The 21,239-nt window shown below is 37.0% G+C and overlaps 4 protein-coding genes and 1 pseudogene across 5 annotated transcripts; 4 read left to right on the forward strand and 1 right to left on the reverse strand.

Annotated features, from left to right (window-relative positions):
- Window positions 1-753: 753 nt before the first annotated feature.
- On the forward strand, window positions 754-4,729 carry LOC107622658 (disease resistance protein At4g27190). The gene is made up of 2 exons (XM_016324638.3): window positions 754-970; window positions 1,577-4,729. The coding sequence occupies exon 2, from the start codon at window positions 1,590-1,592 to the stop codon at window positions 4,530-4,532; it is 2,943 nt and encodes a 980-aa protein (XP_016180124.1). The 5' UTR covers window positions 754-970; window positions 1,577-1,589; the 3' UTR covers window positions 4,533-4,729.
- Window positions 4,730-5,071: 342 nt separating this feature from the next.
- LOC107622659 (uncharacterized) lies at window positions 5,072-5,936 on the forward strand (annotated as a pseudogene).
- A 58-nt stretch (window positions 5,937-5,994) lies between these two features.
- On the reverse strand, window positions 5,995-10,415 carry LOC107622657 (disease resistance protein RPS2-like). The gene is made up of 4 exons (XM_016324637.3): window positions 10,277-10,415; window positions 6,993-9,950; window positions 6,782-6,887; window positions 5,995-6,639 (listed from the first exon to the last, which is right to left on the reverse strand). The coding sequence occupies exons 2-4, from the start codon at window positions 9,922-9,924 to the stop codon at window positions 6,282-6,284; spliced, it is 3,396 nt and encodes a 1,131-aa protein (XP_016180123.1). The 5' UTR covers window positions 9,925-9,950; window positions 10,277-10,415; the 3' UTR covers window positions 5,995-6,281.
- A 1,281-nt stretch (window positions 10,416-11,696) lies between these two features.
- LOC107620115 (disease resistance protein At4g27190-like) lies at window positions 11,697-14,340 on the forward strand. Its single transcript, XM_016322330.2, has one exon. The coding sequence runs from the start codon at window positions 11,698-11,700 to the stop codon at window positions 14,191-14,193; it is 2,496 nt and encodes an 831-aa protein (XP_016177816.1). The 5' UTR covers window position 11,697; the 3' UTR covers window positions 14,194-14,340.
- A 1,364-nt stretch (window positions 14,341-15,704) lies between these two features.
- LOC107622789 (arginine/glutamate-rich 1 protein) lies at window positions 15,705-20,545 on the forward strand. 2 transcript variants are annotated; one of them, XM_016324825.3, is made up of 5 exons: window positions 15,705-15,982; window positions 16,418-16,639; window positions 17,829-18,044; window positions 19,674-19,893; window positions 20,128-20,545. In XM_016324825.3, the coding sequence occupies exons 2-5, from the start codon at window positions 16,503-16,505 to the stop codon at window positions 20,392-20,394; spliced, it is 840 nt and encodes a 279-aa protein (XP_016180311.1). In that variant the 5' UTR covers window positions 15,705-15,982; window positions 16,418-16,502; the 3' UTR covers window positions 20,395-20,545. The 2 variants fall into 2 exon arrangements, with proteins under 2 accessions (XP_016180311.1, XP_016180312.1); XM_016324826.3 differs by having other exon boundaries at window positions 15,773-15,982; window positions 16,418-17,710.
- Window positions 20,546-21,239: the final 694 nt, after the last annotated feature.

The following is a 21,239-nucleotide window of genomic DNA, read 5'->3' on the forward strand; positions in this document are numbered from 1 at the left end:
TATATATATATATATATATATATATATTATGTTTTATTTCATTTAGTATCAATAGCTTACTCATAGTGTATTTTAGTGTAAAAATATCAAATAAAATTATTAATTTAATTTAAAGAGATAAAAAAATTAAATTTGTTATTTTTCAAAAAAATTTTACTATATATCAAAAAAGGTGTTCATTAATTTTTATTTTATTGTGAAAATTATTTAGATCATAATACTAATAGTATATCATAGGGTTATTATTATTGATGAATTAACTGAATTTCAATATTTATTAATTATATATATTTAAAATTTATATTTAAGAATTATTTATTTAGTTTTGTAATAAAACATATTTTTAAATTTGAATAATTTATTTATTAGTTTGTACTTATTATACTATATATTTAGTCATTTTTATTAAAAAAAGAATATTAATATAATAAATTATAAATTTAAAAAAGATATTGTTTAAAGAATAAAGACAAATAAATTTTTAATCAATTTAAATTCAGAAACAATTAACTCTTTATTTATTAAACTTGACACGTCAATATTTTTTATTTAGAGTTGATAAAAAAACATTCATAAAATTATTTTGTACCACGAAAATAAAACACAAAAATTGAAATGGATCGTTTTTATTTTAAAGAATCCTATTGTCATCGTAAAAAATAGACAACAACTAAATTAGTAGTTTACTCTTAAAAAGTTAGAGGATTAAAACCGCATTAGAACACTACTTTTATGTTTTAATATATTATAAATAGATTAGAGGTCATGGAAAAATACTAACATGCGAAGCTTAAATGATATTTCTCGGAAGCTGCCTGGTAAAGTTGAGTTGACTTGATCCCGCCACTTTCTTCTTCTGGTTTCTGTTTTGTCAGTAACAATGGACCTAAACCTGCACCTGGAATCTAGATCTCGACCAAGCCTCACTCCTTGAATAGTAGTGACTACGTCAACGTGGCAAACTAATTCTGTAAGTCCTCCATATGCAATCATAAATTGAACCCATCCCTGCCACGGGTTTTAGCTTTATTCATTCTAAACAAGGTGTATTCCCCTATGAATCGAATAACTACTTATCATTTTTCTTGCTAAAACGTATTTGTCAGGTAAATATGAAAAAATTTGAAAAACTTTTAAGAGTCCTGATACATTGGTGATTCAATAATTTTTAACCGTTAATTTTAATTATAAAAACTATATAATATATATAATTAAAATCAACTGTTAAAAAATTTACAGACTTAAAAAGTTTTCAAAAGATTTAACCTTAACTGCTCACTTTGATTGAATCACACTGTGAGTGCACAACAATTCATATCAAGAGTGTGTTGAGTTTGAAGGGCAAATAGGCTTTTTTTTACTTTTTCTTTTTTGGCAATAAGAATCATACTCTAAGCTGTTAGGCAATGCTCGTGAACCGTTATATATCTAATATGAAACTAAATTAATAATATACTCTATGAAATGAATTAAGTATCATGATTTTTGTGCTTTGTTTCATTTCTTTCACAATCCCACGATAATTCATGTTCTAATGCTGTGTGCTTAACATATGTTTTTGTACCATCTGATCCAGGCATTTAATCATCATGGCTGGTTTCGGAAACATTGCTTCCAATCTCGGAGATTTGGCAACAGAGGTAGCAAAGCAGGTTGGAGGAGAAGCCCTAGCAAGCAGGTTGGTATCTGTAAGAAATTCGGGAGAGAACTTTGAACTTCTGAAGCAAGAACTGCAAGGACTACTTGCATTGAAAGAAGATAAAGAGAAGGAAGTTCAAGGAAACAGACACAAAGATACCTCAAGTGCTTATCGCTTATGGTCTGCAAAGGTGTTTGAGGTAGCTGCTGAAACTCGTCATTTGATTGCCAAATATGAAACTTCAACTTGGTCTTGGAAGCACCCAATCCTATCCACAGAGATTGAGAAAAAGCTTAAAGAAGTTCAACAACTCGCAGACAAGGGAAATTCTGTGGATTCTACAGTTGATAAACCACCAGATCGAATCTTAAAAGTTTTTTATGCTCCTGAAATCATGGGGTATAAGACTCTCCAAAGTGCACTCGAAAATATTGTAGATCTGCTAAAAAGCAGCAAAATACAAACCATTGGAGTGGCTGGAATGAAGGGCGTGGGGAAGACAGCACTGATGCAGAACCTAAATAACCATGATGTTGTTGCAGAGATCTTTGATATAGTCATATTTATTAGCCTCTCAGCTGATCACACAGATCACGAGCTTCAATGTAAAATAGCAAAGCGATTGAAGGTGGATACTGAAGTCATCAATGATCCCGAGGAAGTTGCGAGAATAATACATGAGGAGCTGCAAACTAAGAAGTATTTGCTGATTTTGGATGGGGCAGCGGATGAGATCAACTTGGGTCAGCTGGGAATACCATGTAATGACAATCACAGTAAGGTGATAATAACTGCTCAACATCGCCAAGTTTGTACCTTGAATGGAGCAGAAAGGATGATTGAGGTAGGCCTGTTATCCCGGGATGAGGCATGGAAGATGTTCTGTAACACTGTAGGTCCTGTGATTGATCTCCCGGACATTCCAGAGATAGCTCGGCGTGTATGTGACAAGTGCTCTTGTCTTCCCCTTCTGATACAGAAGATAGCACGCTCTTTCAGATTGAAAAAGAGTGCTTCCAGCTGGAGGGTAGGACTGGAAGATCTTGAAGAACGATGGCCGGATTATGAGAATGAAGGCGTGAGTGAGTTGTACTCATTCTTGACGTTCTGTTATGATGAATTGAAAGATGAAAACAAACAGAAATGCTTTCTGTATGCTTCATTGTACCCTGCCAATTGCAAGGTTTATACTGACTATTTGGTGGAGTGTTGGGCTGCTCAGAACTTCCTTGGTGATGTTAACAACACAAGGAAATACCAAAAGGCACGGGATCGTGGTCAGGCAATATTGGAACATCTTACTGATGTCTCTCTTCTGGATAGAGGAAAACAGATGATATATGTTTCCATGAATGATTGTATGCAACAACTTGCTTTGCATATATCATCTAAGCACCCTGAATGTAGTTCTTACGTCCAAACTAGAGAGAAACTTGATGATGCCCAAGAATCATTATCATGGGAGAAGGCTAGATGGGTATCAATGATAGACACTAATCTGAAAAGTTTGCCAACAAACCAAGATTGTAGCATGCTTTTGATGCTATTGCTGCAAAAGAATCCAGACTTGTCTACGATCCCACAACTGTTTTTCAAGAAACACATGAGAAGTCTTCTTGTGTTGGACTTGTATGGCACTGGAATTAGGTGGTTACCATCATCGATGTCAAAGTTGACAGGTCTTAAAGGGCTCTATCTTAATCACTGTAAGCATCTAAGGGAGTTACATCCTGCTATTGGAACACTTGAGCTTCTTGAGTTCCTCGACATTCGGGGTACCCAGATAAGCTTCATCCCATCTCTAATTGGGTACTTGATCAATTTAAGATGCCTGCGAGTCCCATACATCAGAAGTGGTGATCAAAATATGGATCAAACAGGTGATCTTGATCCTTGTGCAATTTTAAGGCTCACGAGATTAGAAGAATTGGTCATCGAAGTAGTTTCCTTTGAGGATTGGTGCAGTAATGCAGAAAATGTGATGGCGATGTTGACTTCTTTGGAACATCTAACCAACCTTCAGTGCAGCTTTCCCTCTTCCAACATTCTTGACAGGTTTCTAAGAAGGAGATCTGGAAGGCAATTTACTTCGTTCCAATTCTTTGTCGGATGTCCAAACTCAAAACGGCCACAAATTCTAGAGTCTTTTGAGTATAGGATTTCCAAATACATAAGGTATGACAATAGCAAGCATGAGAATACTTTTTCAATAAGTGAGATACTTCCTCAAACCCATGCAGTTGAATTGGTACACTTCAAGGAAATTAAAGAAATATCAGACCTTGGAAAAGAAAACTTGGAGCAAATTCGGGGTCTTTCACTCGAGGAATGCAATGAAATTCATACCCTTATAGGAGGTAACGTGAATGGTTCTAGAGATGAAATCGGCCTGCCAAATCTAGAGCAATTGCTGTTAAACAAATTGCTTGAACTGAATTGTGTGTTTCGAGGTCCTCTGAACCCTGGATCCCTTTCCAAATTAAAGGTTTTGACATTGAAGAATTGCCCCTTTTTAATAACCATTTTTTGCAATGGGGCTATTCAATATCTCTCAGAGCTTCAGAAACTGGAAATTCACAGCTGCTTTAGATTAGAAGAACTTATTCCAATCATAGAGATCGGTGAGGATGTTCTTCCAAAACTGGAGGTGCTGCTGCTAGCTAACTTGCCAAGACTCAGATTTGTAACCCCAGACATGACATTGAGATGGTCCTCTCTAGAGCGAGTAAATATATACAGGTGCCCTCTGTTGAAATCTTTACCATTTTGCAAGGACAAGGAAACAAACCTAAGATCCATTAGGGGTGAACAAGGATGGTGGAATGAGTTGAAGTGGAAACACAAAGCTCAATACCAAGACATATTTCTACCCTCGAATGAGCTTACATTTTAGCCATATTTCTTCATGGTTCGGATTAACGTTTTATGAAGAAATAAAAAAGCAAGTTGTGCTTGTCCCTGTTGTATTTTCCTAGTATGTTCTGTCTTAAAAGCATTGTAAGTTGTAACATCTTGTTCATGGATAAAGTTTGATTTGTGTAAGTTAGAAGAGTCTTTCCTTCTAATAATATCTTCTTTGAAAAAAATAAATGCAGATCATGCAAGATTTTTTAGTGCATGTGGAGTAGTGTAGTTAGCTTTCGTCAGAAAAATCATTTTAAGCAAATGTATCGGTTGAACTCCGATCACATTTCATGATGTTCAAATTGATGGGAGATATCATAATCGGTTTGTATGGATAGTGTTTGTTTAATGAACACCTTGTGCGCAGTTCCTAGTTAGATTTTTAACATCTAGACATCTAGTTTTATAGAATATAGCATATTAAAACAAAACATTTTTGAATAATATATAATATAATTTTATTTTGGCATGCCACCAATATAAAAATCTTATTCCTAGATAGCAAATTACATATTAGTATGTCAGTGTATAACATGAGCCATCCATCAAAGTATCAAACCTTATCTTCATCATACAGAAATAAAAATTAATTTCAACGGTTCCATTTCACATCAAACTGAGGCTTAGTTCATCTACAACCTTGATGAGGCCAAACTCAATAAAAAAGAGAAATCTTTTATAATTCTTTTAAATATATACTATTCATTAACTTTGTGGAAAATTATTATAGCCCTTAAAATAGTTCGTCAAATATAAAAGCCAAAAATACTATCCCTTTATACTTTTTCTTGCACTAAATACAGAAACAAGATCTGCTTCTTAAATTCAACAATTTCATACTCACCAAGAGAAAAGAGAGAAAACATGGAAGCCCTTCTGTCACAATTCACCTTGCTCTCAGACCATGCTCTGCAAGACAAGAGCTTTGATCCATCCACAGTTGAGGATCTCATGTAGCCGTTTGAGATCGAGTCATACAAGGCATGGGCAGCTGCAGAACTTGAGCAACAGAAAGAGGTTGAAGAGGTTGAGGTTTCCATGAAGGAAGCTGAGGACTACCTTGATTCTGTCATGGAAAGTGCCATGGACGAGTTCCGGCGCTTCGAAGAGGAGCTTGAGAGCATGTAAAAGGCTGAAATGGAGAGCCTAGTTAACACTGCTGAGAGTGCAAGAAAAATGGGAAATTTGATGGAGAAGGCTGCCTCCATTGCTTCCAAGAAGTATATTGAGGCTGCACTCAATTCAGCCACCGCTTCCATGAAATCTGCTTGGAAGGGACTCTCTTCTGGCAAGGTTCATCCTTCTTAAAACATAACAGTAGCAGTAACACCCCTCTTATTGAAATGTACTCAAGTTAAATCTTGCAATAAGAATATAAGATACTTTTCCTTTAGCCTCATTTTATTATTTTCACTTATATATTGCTGATACAGAAATTGGATCAGAATTGATGTACCAAAATTGATATGCTTAGAATTCATGATTCAGCCACCAGTGAAAATTCCAAAGATTTAATGTTCATGACGCATGGAAAATCTATTACTTTCATGTATGGATCTGATATGCCAGCTAGTAGTTAGGTTTATGAATGATACTGCTTAATCTCTAAGCTTCAGTAATGTAGTTATCCCTTGATTCTTAAGAGATATATGATTACAACATTCGTCATGATTCATTTCCTAATGATTCAGGAGACAATCATCTCCAGCACCTTATCTTTTGCCATGGCTCAGTTCACTTAAAAAGCATACCGCTGAGGATTCATGAACTCACGTGTCGCCTTGTCATAGGGATGTGTAACCTTTGCAGAATTTGCAGACTCCTCGGCGGCATCGAAGGTGTTGGAGTAGAGGATACTACTCTGGCTGGGCAAATTGGTTTTGGCCTTATGGCCGGGGAACTCACGTGCGGTTGCGTCGTCGGCACCTGCGGCCTCTTCAGCAGGGTCAAAGGTGCCGAGCCAGATGCTGTTCTTGCCAGGTTCGCAAACCTGGGACGTGTAACGGCCCCAGGGCCTCTCCAAAATCCCTCTGTATCGAATCTCTCTGGAGAATTTATTTGAAAGAACGGCAGATCGGAGTTGAGGTATTGATATTCTGGAGAAAACAAAAAAATTGGTTAAGTTGATTCAAAAAGTTATTTAATGTATTCAACTTAAAGGTATGAAATAAATTAAATAACCGTGTCTGATGGATAATATACCCAAATTTAACAGTGTGCATGTAAGATGTTGCGTACCTAAGGTTGGAGAACCTGGAACCCTTCTTGTTTTTGAGGCCCTTGCCACTTGAAGCTGGTGAATTTGATGCTGGAGTTGCAAACCCCGTGTGCTGTAATGGCGTACCTGGTGAGCCAGCCGTTTTAACATGTGAATGAAGCCAATTACGTAACAAGCATAATTCAAACAATTAATAAGACCTCTTCAAAATAATGTCATCATCATAATTACCTAATTGAGTCATCAAGTCCGCCTCTTCATGGATTGGGGAAAAAACCTGATCAAATGTAGACGGTCGACCTTCTAGCGCCTTCCACCAGTTTGTGTGTCCCTTGATTACAGTTAGTGCTCTGCTTACCAATTCCTTCCTTGAAAGATTACGCATCTTTGGGCAACCATAAAATCCTACTTCTTTTAAACCAGGTCCAATGCCCAACCCACTCGAAATGCTGGTCAATTCAGGAAGATGGAGAAGCCATAACTTGCTCAATTTAGGGAGGAAAGTATCGGCACTGGGGTTACATGTATAAGAAAAAGGCTTATAGCTTATTAGGGTACTTAATTTGGGACAGTCTTTCACCATGAGCTCCTTCAACAAAGAAAGATTTCCCACAAAATCCACAGAGAAGAGAGTCGTTAACTTGGGACAACTTTGCAATGACAAAGACTGCAACATACCAAATAAGCAGGGTGGAGGAGTTGAGCCTTCCCAGATGCTTCTTAGATTCTTCATCTGGAATATACTTAAGAATAGCAGATGCGGAAGCATATCAATATTATCGTCTAAGTCACCTCCTCCACCAATTGTTTGCATTTCTTTGCATTCTGTCAATATGCACACACGTAGTTGCTCTAAATTTTTCATTTCGAATTCAGTTAGACTCTTTAAGGTGAAATGCCGATCCAAGAAAAGAGCTTTGCTGTGTCTAAGTAGCATTTTGATTTCATCTGTGACACCCTCACCTTTTACAAATTTTAAGCTGCGGTTACTTTGTTTAAATTCCACATCAGTGGCAGGTGGCATGCTTGATATAATCCGCTGCATATGATGACCAACAATGAACCTGAAATCAAGTTCAAAAATGCGGGCCGGTATGAGCTTCAAAAGTTCCAGTTGTGGGATATAAATGCTGAGAGTTTGTAAACACTCTAATCCCAATATTTCTGGTAGAATGACTTGCACATTTTTATTCCACCGCGCATCATCAGGGTTTACACCAATACACAAATGTTCCAACCTCTCGAGTTTAGGTAGCACGCCAGACGGAATAATCGTTGAGCAGGAATATGGCACGTTCTTCTTAACATGATATTCATAAAAGCAGAGGGTCAAGCTTTGAATATTTGTTAACTTCTGGACCTCTTTTGGCAGATGTGTGATCTGAGTCTCATCAAGATCAAGCTTCTCAAGCTTCTCCAAATTTCCGATTTCAGGTGGCAATTTCATGAAGCATTCACAACCTTTCAGATATAGTTCTCTAAGGTGCTTCAGAAAGAACAAGGAACATGGCAGTTCTCTTACACTAGTGTAGGATAAGTTCAGGATGCAAAGCAGAGGCATGTGATAAAAAAATGAAGATGGTATTTTTGTCAAATCAGCATTGCGTTGCAGCATCAAAACTTTGAGTTGCAGACAATCTGGGGACTCTGGTAGCTCAGAGATTTTATTGCCTGCTAATTCAATTCGTACAGCATTATGCCATTTGTCAGTGTTGGGTGGTTCAGTCAATCCTAGGTTCGATTTCTCTATGAACAATGGGTCTAAGGTGTATATCCATTCTAACATTTGATAGGTTTCTTCTGGTAACCAAATATACCTGCCTCCAACACCGTCGAATTGAAGAAAGATGGAATTTTCCACAAGCTGTCTTAGGTTCTTTTCTGTTTCTCCCGCATCCACAAAAAGAGAAGACATCCAGTGATTCTTCAATTCATGATCAACCATGCCATCTCTAATTTTGGGAATGACTGAACAGCTCAGTAGGCAATTCTGTTGTGTCTTATTCATGCCATCCCATATTAAGTTTAGGAATGTGTTTATCATGATGCTGTTCAAACCATGAAAATTGATGACATCGTGTGAAGGATTAGTAAATTGTAATTTGTGGAGAGCAAGTTCCCACATTCTGACATCTTGATGATTCTTCAACCACTTTGCCACAAGGAGAATTGCATGAAGGTGGCTACGACACTCCTCAACTATGCGCACTGCAGTTGTCAGGATAGCACCTGATGAATATACAAACTCCTTCCCCGCAGTGTCACAGAAGACCACCCATGGCAGCAAATGTTCTTTTGTCCGTATTTCCAAGTTCACTAACCCATCCTTCAATCCTCCTTCTTTAGCCTGTTGAGATGATGGTGAGTCAGTGGTAATGAATACCAAAACTCCTGTCAGTAGAGTACCATAAAGTCCCACTTTTTGTGGATCAACAATTTCCTCACCATCCCTATCTACAAGAATTACTAGATACCTGCTTCTTGACATCTCGTCTTCAATCTGTAGGGTGCACAAGATGTCATCGTATTTAATAGCTGAAAGCTGAAGTAGTTGACAGATATGTTGCTTAAGTTCCTTCTCTGCTTCTGAAGTTGGATATCCGGTGGCATCAATAGTCAGATGTCCATGAAATGAATTAAGAATGTCAAGTGAATGGTGCTTGTCATTCAAGGCTGCAGTTACTTTTTCCATGACTGTTCTCTTTTCAACATCATTTCTTGTTGATAACCTGATGCATTTTGCATGCTTTGGACTTTTGCTTTTACAAATGGAAATCAATGTTTGCATGAGTTGGTGGACAGCAAGATCAGCAGCCATATCGAGAATAGCTTCTGGAATTAAGTCCGAGTTGGCATCACCAAAGATGAAGTTGGAGCCGGACCTGTCACCATTTTCAGCATCCCTTATTATCGCTTTTGGAAGAAGTCCTTCTAGCTTAAGCAGCAGCTTCCTCTCACAATATGCCTTTGGTATGAAATCATCAAAGATCACTCTCATGTCCAGTGGGTAACTACACAAGAGGCTCATCAAATCCCTCTTCCTCCTCAAACTATTTATCAATTCAAGTGAGGAAATTGTTGATTGCAAGCTCGTCAAAGTTCTAATCTGAGAAGCCGAGGCCTCTTCAGATTCTGTTTTGGGAATATCACCTGCTTTGCTCATGTTGGAACTTAGTATCTGCTAGTTCCCTGTAAGGAGTGCCAAGCAACAAGAAATTTTACCATTAAGACTCTTTTTTGTTATTATATAGTAGAAATTAATCTGAATAGATAGTTAATACACTCTAAATAGAATAAATATTTTAAAATATTATGAAAGATTATAACCCGGTTATTAACTTGCATGACTGTGATGTATAAAGGCTTCAGCTAAATTACATCTCAGTTCATTTGAAAAAGAATTCGGCATAAGAAGATTTATTTCTTCTTGTAAGGATTAATTAAATGCTGCAACATAAGTAACTAGCAGTAACAAAGAAATGAAGAATACTAGTATCTGTGAGACGCAAGTGTACCAAATAGAATTGAAGCGCTGTTCTTCTGATCCGAGTTAAGCCGTCGAAGTTAGGAATCAGGATTACGATCTCCGCTCCAGAGACTCACCAAGTACCAAGAAGACTTGTTAGGGATTTTAGAGTCCTCGCATCAGTCAAGGCAATGTGAAATAGTGAAGAAAGAAATGTCCACGATTTCTTACTCCAGCTACTCAAAAAACAATGAGAACGACTAATGATATATAATAAGGAGAAGCCGTGGAAAAATACTAACCTTTGAAACACTCACAATGACATTTCTCGGAAGCTACCTGGTAAAGTTGACTTGACTTGAGTTAACATTTAACCACTTCTTTTGGAAAATTTTATTACTACAGGGTATATTCTTCCGTAATCGTGTGATTGCTTCCGCCATTTTCTTCTTCTGGTTTCCGTTTTGTCAGTAACAGTGGACCTGAACCTGCACCTTGGATTCTAGATCTCGAATAAGCCTCACTCCCTGACTAGTGACTACTTCAACGTGGCAAACTCATTCTGCGCTTGTTTGTTTCAGTAACCGTAAGTCCTTCACATGCAATCATAAGTTTAACTCATCCATGTTAAGTGTTTTCGTTTCATTCATTCTAAACAAGCTGTATTCCGCCAAGAATTGAATAGCTGCTTATCATTTTTCTTGCTAAACGTATTTGTCAGGTATATATATGAAAAATTTTAACCTTAACTGCTCACTATAACTACTTTGTTTGAATCACACTGTGGGTGTACAATAATTCAAATGCTGAAATTCCTTCTTTTGATCACTTATGCCAGAAGTTTGCGCTGTTAGACAGAGGCATATATCTAATAGGCATGTAACTGAATTAAGAATACTCTATGAAATGAAACAAGTGTCATGAGTTTTGTGTTCTGTTTCACTTCTTTCACAATCCCACGATAATTCAAGTTCTAGTGCTGTGTGCTTAACATATGTTTTTGTGCCATTTGATCTAGGCATTTAATCATCATGGCTGGTTTCGGAAACATTGTTTCCAATCTCGGAGATTTGGCAACAGAGGTAGCAAATCAGGTTGGAGGAGAAGCCCTAGCAAGCAGGTTGGTATCTGTAAGAAATTCCGGAGAGAACTTTGAACTTCTGAAGCAAGAACTGCAAGGACTACTTGCATTGAAAGAAGATAAAGAGAAGGAAGTTCAGGGAAACAGACACAAAGATACCTCAAGTGCTTATCGCTTATGGTCTGCAAAGGTGTTTGAGGTAGCTGCTGAAACTCGTCATTTGATTGCCAAATATGAAACTTCAACTTGGTCATGGAAGCACCCAATTCTATCCCCAGAGATTGAGAAAAGACTTAAAGAAGTTCAACAACTCGTAGAGAAGGGAAATTCTGTGGATTGTACAGTTGATTCTGGATCGAATCTTAAAAGTTTTTTATGCTCCTGAAATCATGGGGTATAAGACTCTCCAAAGTGCACTCGAAAATATTGTAGATTTGCTAAAAAGCAGCAAAATACAAACAATTGGAGTGTCTGGAATGAAGGGCGTGGGGAAGACAGCACTGATGCAGAACCTAAATAACCATGATGTTGTTGCAGAGATCTTTGATATAGTCATATTTATTAGCCTCTCAGCTGATCACACAGATCACGAGCTTCAATGTAAAATAGCAAAGCGATTGAAGGTGGATACTGAAGTCATCAATGATCCCGAGGAAGTTGCGAGAATAATACATGAGGAGCTGCAAACTAAGAAGTATTTGCTGATTTTGGATGGGGCAGCGGATGAGATCAACTTGGGTCAGCTGGGAATACCATGTAATGACAATCACAGTAAGGTGATAATAACTGCTCAACATCGCCAAGTTTGTACCTTGAATGGAGCAGAAAGGATGATAGAGGTAGGCCTGTTATCCCGGGATGAGGCATGGAAGATGTTCTGTAACACTGTAGGTCCTGTGATTGGTCTCCCGGACATTCCAGAGATAGCTCGGCGCGTATGTGACAAGTGCTCTTGTCTTCCCCTTCTGATACAAAAGATAGCACGCTCTTTCAGATTGAAAAAGAGTGCTTCCAGCTGGAGGGTAGGACTGGAAGATCTTGAAGAACGATGGCCAGATTATGAGAATGAAGGCGTAAGTGAGTTGTACTCATTCTTGACGTTCTGTTATGATGAATTGAAAGATGAAAACAAACAGAAATGCTTTCTGTATGCTTCATTATACCCTGCCAATTGTAAGGTTTATACTGACTATTTGGTGGAGTGTTGGGCTGCTCAAAACTTCCTTGGTGATATTAACAACACAAGGAAATATCAAAAGGCACGTGATCGTGGTCAGGCGATATTGGAACATCTTACTGATGTCTCTCTTCTGGATAGAGGAAAACAGATGATATATGTTTCCATGAATGATTGTATGCAACAACTTGCTTTGCATATATCATCTAAGCACCCTGAATGTAGTTCTTATGTCCAAACTAGAGAGAAACTTGATGATGCCCAAGAATCATTATCATGGGAGAAGGCTAGATGGGTATCAATGATAGACACTAATCTGAAAAATTTGCCAACAAACCAAGATTGTAGCATGCTTTTGATGCTATTGCTGCAGAAGAATCCAGACTTGTCTACGATCCCACAACTGTTTTTCAAGAAACATATGAGAAGTCTTCTCGTGTTGGACTTGTATGGCACTGGAATTAGGTGGTTACCATCATCGATGTCAAAGTTGACAGGTCTTAAAGGGCTCTATCTTAATCACTGTAAGCATCTAAGGCAGTTACCTCCTGCTATTGGAACACTTGTACTTCTTGAGTTCCTCGACATTCAGGGTACTCAGATAAGTTTCATTCCATCTCTTATTGGGTCCTTGATCAGTTTAAGATGCTTGCGTGTCCCATACATCAGAAATGGCGAACAAAATGGAGATCAAACCAGTGATCTTGATCCTCGTGCAATTTCAAGGCTTACAAAATTAGAAGAATTGGTCATTAAAGTAGTTTCCTATGAGGATTGGTGCAGTAATGCAGAAAATGTGATGGCGATGTTGGCTTCTTTGGAACATCTAACCAACCTCCAGTGCAGCTTTCCCTCTTCCGAAATTCTTGACAGATTTCTAAGAAGGAGATCCGGAAGGCAATTTACTTCGTTCCAATTCTTTGTCGGATGTCCAAACTCAAAACAGCCTCAAATTCTGGAGCCTTTTGAGTATAGGATCTGCAAATACATAAGGTATGACAATAGCAAGCATGAGAATACTTTTTCAGTAAGTGAGATACTTCCTCAAACCCATGCAGTTGAATTGGTACACTTCAATGACATTGAAGAAATATCAGAAGTTGGAAAAGAAAACTTGGAGCAAATCCGCGGTCTTTCACTCGAGGAATGCAATGGAATTCATACCCTTATAGCAGGTAATGAGAATGGTGCTAGAGATGAAAGCACCCTGCCAAATCTAGAGCAATTGCTGTTAAACAAATTGCTTTTACTGAATTGTGTGTTTCAAGGTCCTCTGAATCCTGGATCCCTTTCCAAATTAAAGGTTTTGACATTGAAGAATTGCCCACGTTTAAGAACCATTTTTCACAATCGGGCTATTCAATACCTCTCAGAACTTCAGAAACTGGAAATTCACAGCTGCATGGAATTAGAAGAACTTATAGTCATAGAGATCGGTGAGGAAGTTCTTCCAAAACTGGAGGTGCTGCTGCTAGCTAACTTGCCAAGATTCCAATTTATATGCACAAATACGATATTGAGATGGTCCTCTCTAGAGCAAGTAAATGTATACAGGTGCCCTTTGTTGAAATTTTTACCCTTTTGCAAGGACAAGGAAACAAACCTAAGATCCATTAGGGGTGAACAAGGATGGTGGAATGAGTTGATGTGGAGACACAAAGCTCAATACCAAGACATATTTCTACCCTTGAGTGAGCTTACATTTTAGCCATATCCCTTCATGGTTTGCATTAATGTTTTATTAAGAAATAACAAGCAAGTTGTGCTTTTGCCTATTGTATTTTCCTAGTATGATCTGTCTTAAAATCATTGTATGTTGTAACATCTTGTTCATGGATAAAGTCTGATTTGTGTGTAAGTTAGAAGAGTCTTTCCTTCTAATAATATCTTCTTTGGAAAAACAAATGCAAATCATGCAAGATTTTTCAGTGCATATGAAGTAGAGTAGTTAGCTTTGGTCAGAAAAATCATTTTGAGCAAATGTATCGGTTGAACTCCAATTACATTTCATAATGTTCAAATTGATGGGAGATATCATAATCGATTTGTCGGGATAGTGTTTATTTAACACCTTGTGTGCAGTTCTTAGTTGGATTTTAACATCTAGACATCTAGCTTTATAAGATAGCATATTATAAAAAATATTTCCAAGTACAAAATAGAGAAATGTTAGGAGATCAACAAAATTTATTGTTTTTTTGTCGTCATTTAGCCACTAATTTAATTCTTTTAGTCTAGTAATCCACCAACATACTTTATTCCATACTTTTAAAAATTGATAGCGTCAAAAACAATAAATTCTAATAGCTCTCTAACATTCTTCTAGAAAATATTTTTGAATAATATATATAACATAATTTAATTTTGGCATGCCACCAATACAAAGATGTTGTACACTTATACCTATATATCCAATTACATATTACTATCCAAGTATATTAAAATTAAAATCTATATATATCTGGACTAAGATCATCTGTTATTTCATTGTCTCACCTCGTGTGACACCAATAAAAAGTTTGCCACAGCTCCATTTGAATGTCTGGAGTTGGCCAACAAGTTGCTAACATATACATGCCGGGATTGAAACTCCAACCCTCGCTGAAATGGACGAGTGAGCTAGCCACTCAGCCTCTCAAATTAACTTGATAAATCAATTTAATTCCTAACTTTTAAAAATGATCAAGTCCCCCTCTCAAATGAGTCAATAGGAGTGTATTTTTTAGAATATAAACTTAATTGGCTATTTTAAAAGTCAACAATTATCAAACTGAATTATTAAACGAATTCTAGAAACTAAATAAAGTGGACATTACCTTTTTTTTATGCACCACATCCGAAGTCACAAAGCAAAGAACTTGGGGAGCTCCGGTTTGAAGTTTAAGGAAGGAAATCAGGGAGGTTTCTGGGGAGAAGAAGACATCACCCACTAGATCCATGGAAGTAGCGGCGGCGATCCAAAATTGGAAGGAAGGTCGTCTCCGGCGACTCCTTTCCAGAAAGAGAAGAATTAGAAAAGGACTCATCCCTGGTTCTCTGATTCTCTGGTTTCCTTGTTCTGGGCTTCAGCCCAAAGAAGACAATAAAAAAAAAAACTTATTTCAGTTTTAGAATTTGTTGGATGTCAGTTTTTGATTTATGGCGTTTCTTTTTTTGGACTTAAAACCTATTTTTTCTTAAGGTCAATATTGAGGCCCATTTAGTAAACTTAAAGGGAGAAAAAAAAGATAAAGAAAGACTAACTCAAATTAAGGAAGGAAAAAACCGAAAAAGAGAATAACGATAAAAACACATTGGAATAGCTATTCTGAAATTACCAAAAAAAAAAAAAGAAAATTCTAATTTCGTCGTGTTCTTCTCTGTCCCTACCTCCGTCAGCCTCACCTGGCAAGCCGGCCGACCGCCTTCCGTTACGTCCGGCCGGGTGTCTGTTCCGTTCATCTTGTCGGAAGCTCCACTCATCTCCGACCTCCCACTCTCTATCTGTCATTTCCGAGGTACCGTGTGTGATATTCTTTTGCCATTAAATCCATTGATTTGAATTTCAACCTATCTATTGTTGACCGCAATTATGTAAATATGTTATCTACTATAATAATCGGTTGCTCTAGTGTTGTTTTGTTCCTAAATACCTAGGGTTTAATTTATGCTCTCGTGGCCAATAAAAATCCTATATTACCATGTTATTTAGCTGCCTAGTCATGTTCTTTTAGTTTTATGATTCTACCAGTAAAGTTTAGCTGAGACTTCACAATTTTCCCTAAGCTCTTGAGCCTCATAAGTCATGGCTTCGATCCTGTTGTTTTCAACTTTGATATCTTTGATTCTGATGATTATTCTGTGTGCATAATAAGTTTGTTGTGCTTTTTGAGTATTTCTGTTGTCTATTCTCAACTGGTAGATTTTTAATTTATTGATATTTGTTTTTACAGGGAAGCGATTTTCTTTTGGGTTGTCCTGACTCCTGGGTCTTAAGTCGGAAATTGTCTTAATCTTATTGGGGATAGGCGTAAGGAGATGCCTCGAGACTTATCGCGATCAAGATCGCCTCCCCATCGGCGTAGGCATTCGCCGTCTCCTGTTGGACACAGGCATAGCAGGAGGAGCAGAAAAGACAGAAGCCGATCTCCTTATTCATCCTACTCTCATAGCAGGTGACGCCTTTTGTATGATTAATTGATTCGTTTTCTTTATGATAGAATACTGTATCCTTCATATTGAGTTAGAATTATGGAGGACTTTATGATTTACGATGTATTTGTTACAAAATATGAATCTTAAACACTTATATTCATGGAAATTTTGTATCTTTTTTCCCCTTATATTGTAAATTTGTAGAAGTAGGAATGATTTCAATTCATATTTGTTTACTATTGATGTTATGTCAAATGTTCAATGAATGCAAATTTCTGTATTTGGTATATTAGATTTGTTTTCAGGTTGGATGCTGAATGGACAAAACAAGGATATTAAACAGATGTAATATATATCTCCCGAATTTCAATTGACACTATAAACTTGAGAATATTGCAAGGTTTTTTTAAGTGGTTTGGGTTAATTATGAGGTGATATGGGTAAAACGATGTGTTTTAGTAGGACTGTTTACCTTTTATTATATTAATTTGTGAAAAAAGTTATGAAATTTAGGCTGCACTTGTTTTCATTATCATAAAAGGTTTCCTTTTTGTTTTCGTTTTGTACATATTATTTTTATTTTCTTTTTTCATATTTTGAAAAGCATTTTTGCTTTTTATTTGGCACAACCATTGCCTTGTGACAGCAGTGGGGAGCTAGATTTCTTATTCTTTGTTTGGATTCTCCCTTCTATTCAGCAGCTTGGCCGCTTAATGAGGACATTCTATTATGTTGAATGACTCATAGTTCTAATTTATAAGGATTAGGCATTTTTGTCATAACTGTTTGGTGTTGATGATGCTTATTTTCAGAAATTTTTATTGGGTTTCTTTCTTTTTGAGGGCTTTTCTATTGTTATGTGGAGTTGTTAGTCTTCAATAACATTTATATACACCATAATAATATAGTGAAAAAGATAGGATATATGCCATCTATAACCAAATTAGAAGATCAGTTCGTAACTTGGGAAGTGAGAGATGTGAGCAGGTGGTGGGTGCTGATGATTTTTTATTGCCCTTGCTCAATTGTGACATTTGCTTCTTCATGTGGTAAAAAGATGGAGCACACAATGGTTAATAGCAATTGATGAGGTAACTGTATATGTTTTTGGCTTTAGTGTGGTAGACAGTGGGTAGGTCTTATGTTCACTTAATATATCTGTTAATTTGCACTAGTTCATTGCTTATGATCTTCTGTGTCATCATACAGGCGAAAAAGTCGCTCTATTTCACCAAGAGGCCACAGAAGCCGTTCCCCAACTCCGAGGCGCCATAGAAGTCGATCTCCAGCCACGAAACGATATAGAAGACACAGAAGCCGGAGTTCTTCGCTATCTCCTGTTCACAAGTCTTCCAGTTCAAGTCTTGGGTCAATAGAGCAGAAAAATGTTGTTGACAAACAAAGGAAAGAAGAAGAGAAGAAAAGGTAGATGATTCATTTGTCATGAGTTCTAACTCTGTCTCTTCTTCACTTATACTGGAGCTATGGCATAGGATGGAACTTATGATTTAGTGATTTACTAATGGATAGCTCCTTATGGTTCATGGTGATAATTTCAGTTCTTATGTGTTGCCTGTAATTCACTACTAGAAAATCGAGACCTTAAAATATTCTGTCTGAAAAACAAATGTGCATATTCTGGGTAAGACAACTACTTCCTGGAAAAATAGAAAAATTGAACATGAATGTTACCACTGTAAACCTTTGTAACTGTTTCTAATTCTTTGGTGAAAGAGATCTGGTGGTCTCAAATTTCCCCGGTGGAACTATTTCAGAATTCTGCTGTTGACATCCTCCACTTTTGTGGTCTTATTGTCCTTGCATCTAAATTTTTTTAACAGATTTGACTCAGGATATTTGCACTTTAGAACACAAAATCTTTTCCTAGGTTGAGCTATGAAATACTAAGTTTTGCTCTTTATCCTCTCTCACAATGTACTTCCTATGTGACCATAGTGATCTGTTGACTAGTTTATGATTCGAGTCTAAAGAAGACAAAATTACATAAAATAGTAGGATATTGAATGTCTTTTTTCATCAGATTTCTCATGAGGCAGTGTTTCTCTCTCTGTTTTGGGAATTAACACATGCTTTCTGCAGGGGATTTCTCTCACTAATTTTGATCCTCTCCTAATCTAAAGCTTTCTAATTTATTTTCCTCTGTATGGTCATTTGGTTGTTCTAATAGGATTTCTTATCCTTTCTCCCTTTTTTTCTAATTTTTCTTGACTCGCAGAAAAATTAGATTGCATCCCTCCTTTAATGTGATAAGGTCTAATATTGATCTTTTATCAGTGGGCTGTGGTTATATTTTAGGGTTGTATAATTGATCTAATCCTGTAAGCCACATCTAAGGTTCTAGGAATTGGACTTGCAGATTAGTTACCCATGTTCAGGTGGTTTGGTTATGGTGTTCCTTTAAGTGAAGCTTTTCTTTTTCGCATAGTTGTCATTTAACGAGTTTCTCTCTGGTTCAACAGAGTGAATATTACTTTCAGTAGGATGAACATATGATTTTTATAAATTTTTCTGATGCTTTTGGCACAACTGTCAAAAGAGAAGACCTATGTTAAACAGCTAACTTGTGAAAGATGTTTAGTGTAAAAGTTCCAAATATTTCCATGATTAGTTTAAAATTTCAGCAGGTTACTTGAATTTCGTCTCCACGGGCTTGTCTGAAGGAAGGTACTGCTATAATTCAACTTGTTATGTTTGATGATCAAATTGGCTAATGGCTGCCTCATTTATCTACTGTTCACCAGTTTTGAAACTGATTTGTTTGGATCAGGATCCAATAGAGGTATGCCTTAAAAGCATAACCGTATTTTTGTGCATTTGTCGTCATGGAGGTTAGTTTGCGATTGATTGTGGTTTTCATTAAGTAATTTAGGAAAGGGTAGAAAGAAAAAAAGGTAGAAAAAAAATGAAGAAATGCCTAGTGTCCAGCTTTAGTCCTTAGTTCTGTATGATGGAAAACATGAGTTCACTTTTGTGTGGCATTCTCTTCTGTTTGAGTGGCCATTTTCATGCTTAACATTTTGTATGTTTTCACAGGCGTCAACAGGAAGCGGAATTGAAATTAATAGAAGAAGAGACAGCAAAGAGAGTTGAAGAAGCCATTCATAAGAGAGTTGAAGAAAGCTTGAACTCCGAGGAGGTTCAGGTCGAGATTCAAAGGCGGTTGGAAGAGGGACGAAAGAGACTAAATGTTGAAGTCACAGCCCAACTTGAAAAAGAAAAAGAAGCTGCTGTTATTGAAGCTAAACGGAAGGAGGTATATCATTTGTGTTTCTAATCACTCCCCCTCTGTTGTGCTTTCACTGCTTTGGGAAAATAATTAATAGGATGTACTCAAGACTTAGTTTATTTTACATCATTAGCATATTATATAGGTACCATGTTAGGGCCTTGGTGTAACATTAATTCTTGCGATGCCTAAAGTTCTATGTCTGCATTGCACTTTGAAGTCATGTGGAAAACTTGTTAGATTATGTATGTTTCTGTGCAGGAACAAGCTCGTAAAGAAAAAGAAGAACTCGAGAGGATACTTGAGGAGAACAAGAGGAAGACCGAAGAAGCTCAGAGAAGAGAGGCTCTAGAGCAGCAGAGGAGGGAGGAGGAACGATACAGAGAGCTCGAAGAGTTGCAGAGGCAGAAAGAAGAAGCCATGAGAAGGAAGAAACAAGAAGAGGAGCAGGAACGTTTGAACCAAATAAAGTTGTTGGGTAAAAACAAATCCCGACCCAAGTTGTCATTTGCTCTTGGATCCAAATGACTTTGGCAATGTACGTTTGAGTCTTTTTATTATTTGGCCTGAACTTGTATTCGGCTTTTGTAATTTTGATGAAACTTTGTAGCCTCCTCTGCTCCTCATGACACCTTTGTCACTGATTAAAACATTGAATTAGATTCCTCCATTGCCCCCACCTAGTTTTTTTTTTTTTTTTTTGGGGTCAGATCCCCACCTAGTTTGTCATATATTTGTGTCTTTGATGGTTTCTTTTTTCTTTTTTCTGTTGGGAAATGATATAGATGAAAGGGGGCAACATATGTCATTGATTGGGCTAATAGGCCCATTGGGCTTGATAAAGTTTTTGTTTCAGTGGGAGCCTTTACAGACCAATGTTCATAAGCGGAGGAACAAAATAGTGTTCCTGTTTTCTCCCCGAGTCTTTTGTTTAGATCACAAAGGGTATGACTAAATAAAAATACGGGGAGAAGTTTTATGAATAAACTCTAATTTTATATGTCAAATTAATTTATAAAAAATTTCACCACAATTTTCTTCCCAACAAAATACCACTAACAAGAAAAGCTGCAACCCTACTGAATCAGTTGAATCTCTATATGGAGCTTGACCACACTGTAAGGTTTCATGCTATGTAATTATCGTAGACTGGAGGTGGTTGCCAAGGTTCCCTGTACAATTTGCATTTGGTGGCTACTCCAATGAAGATTTCATGATTGTCATCGTGTGAAGATACTTCATTTTGACCATTGGATGATAAGTTGTAAGGCTTGATTTTTATTTGAAGTAAAAGTGTTACTTTTATTTAGAATGTTGTTAAACAAATAAGTCACACTTTTTAAATAAAGATCATCATGAAAAGATGTTTTTAG

The sequence above is a fragment of the Arachis ipaensis genome, chromosome B10 (genome assembly GCF_059453495.1).
Source record: "Arachis ipaensis isolate K30076 ecotype BB chromosome B10, ASM5945349v1, whole genome shotgun sequence".
NCBI classification, from domain to species: domain Eukaryota; kingdom Viridiplantae; phylum Streptophyta; class Magnoliopsida; order Fabales; family Fabaceae; genus Arachis; species Arachis ipaensis.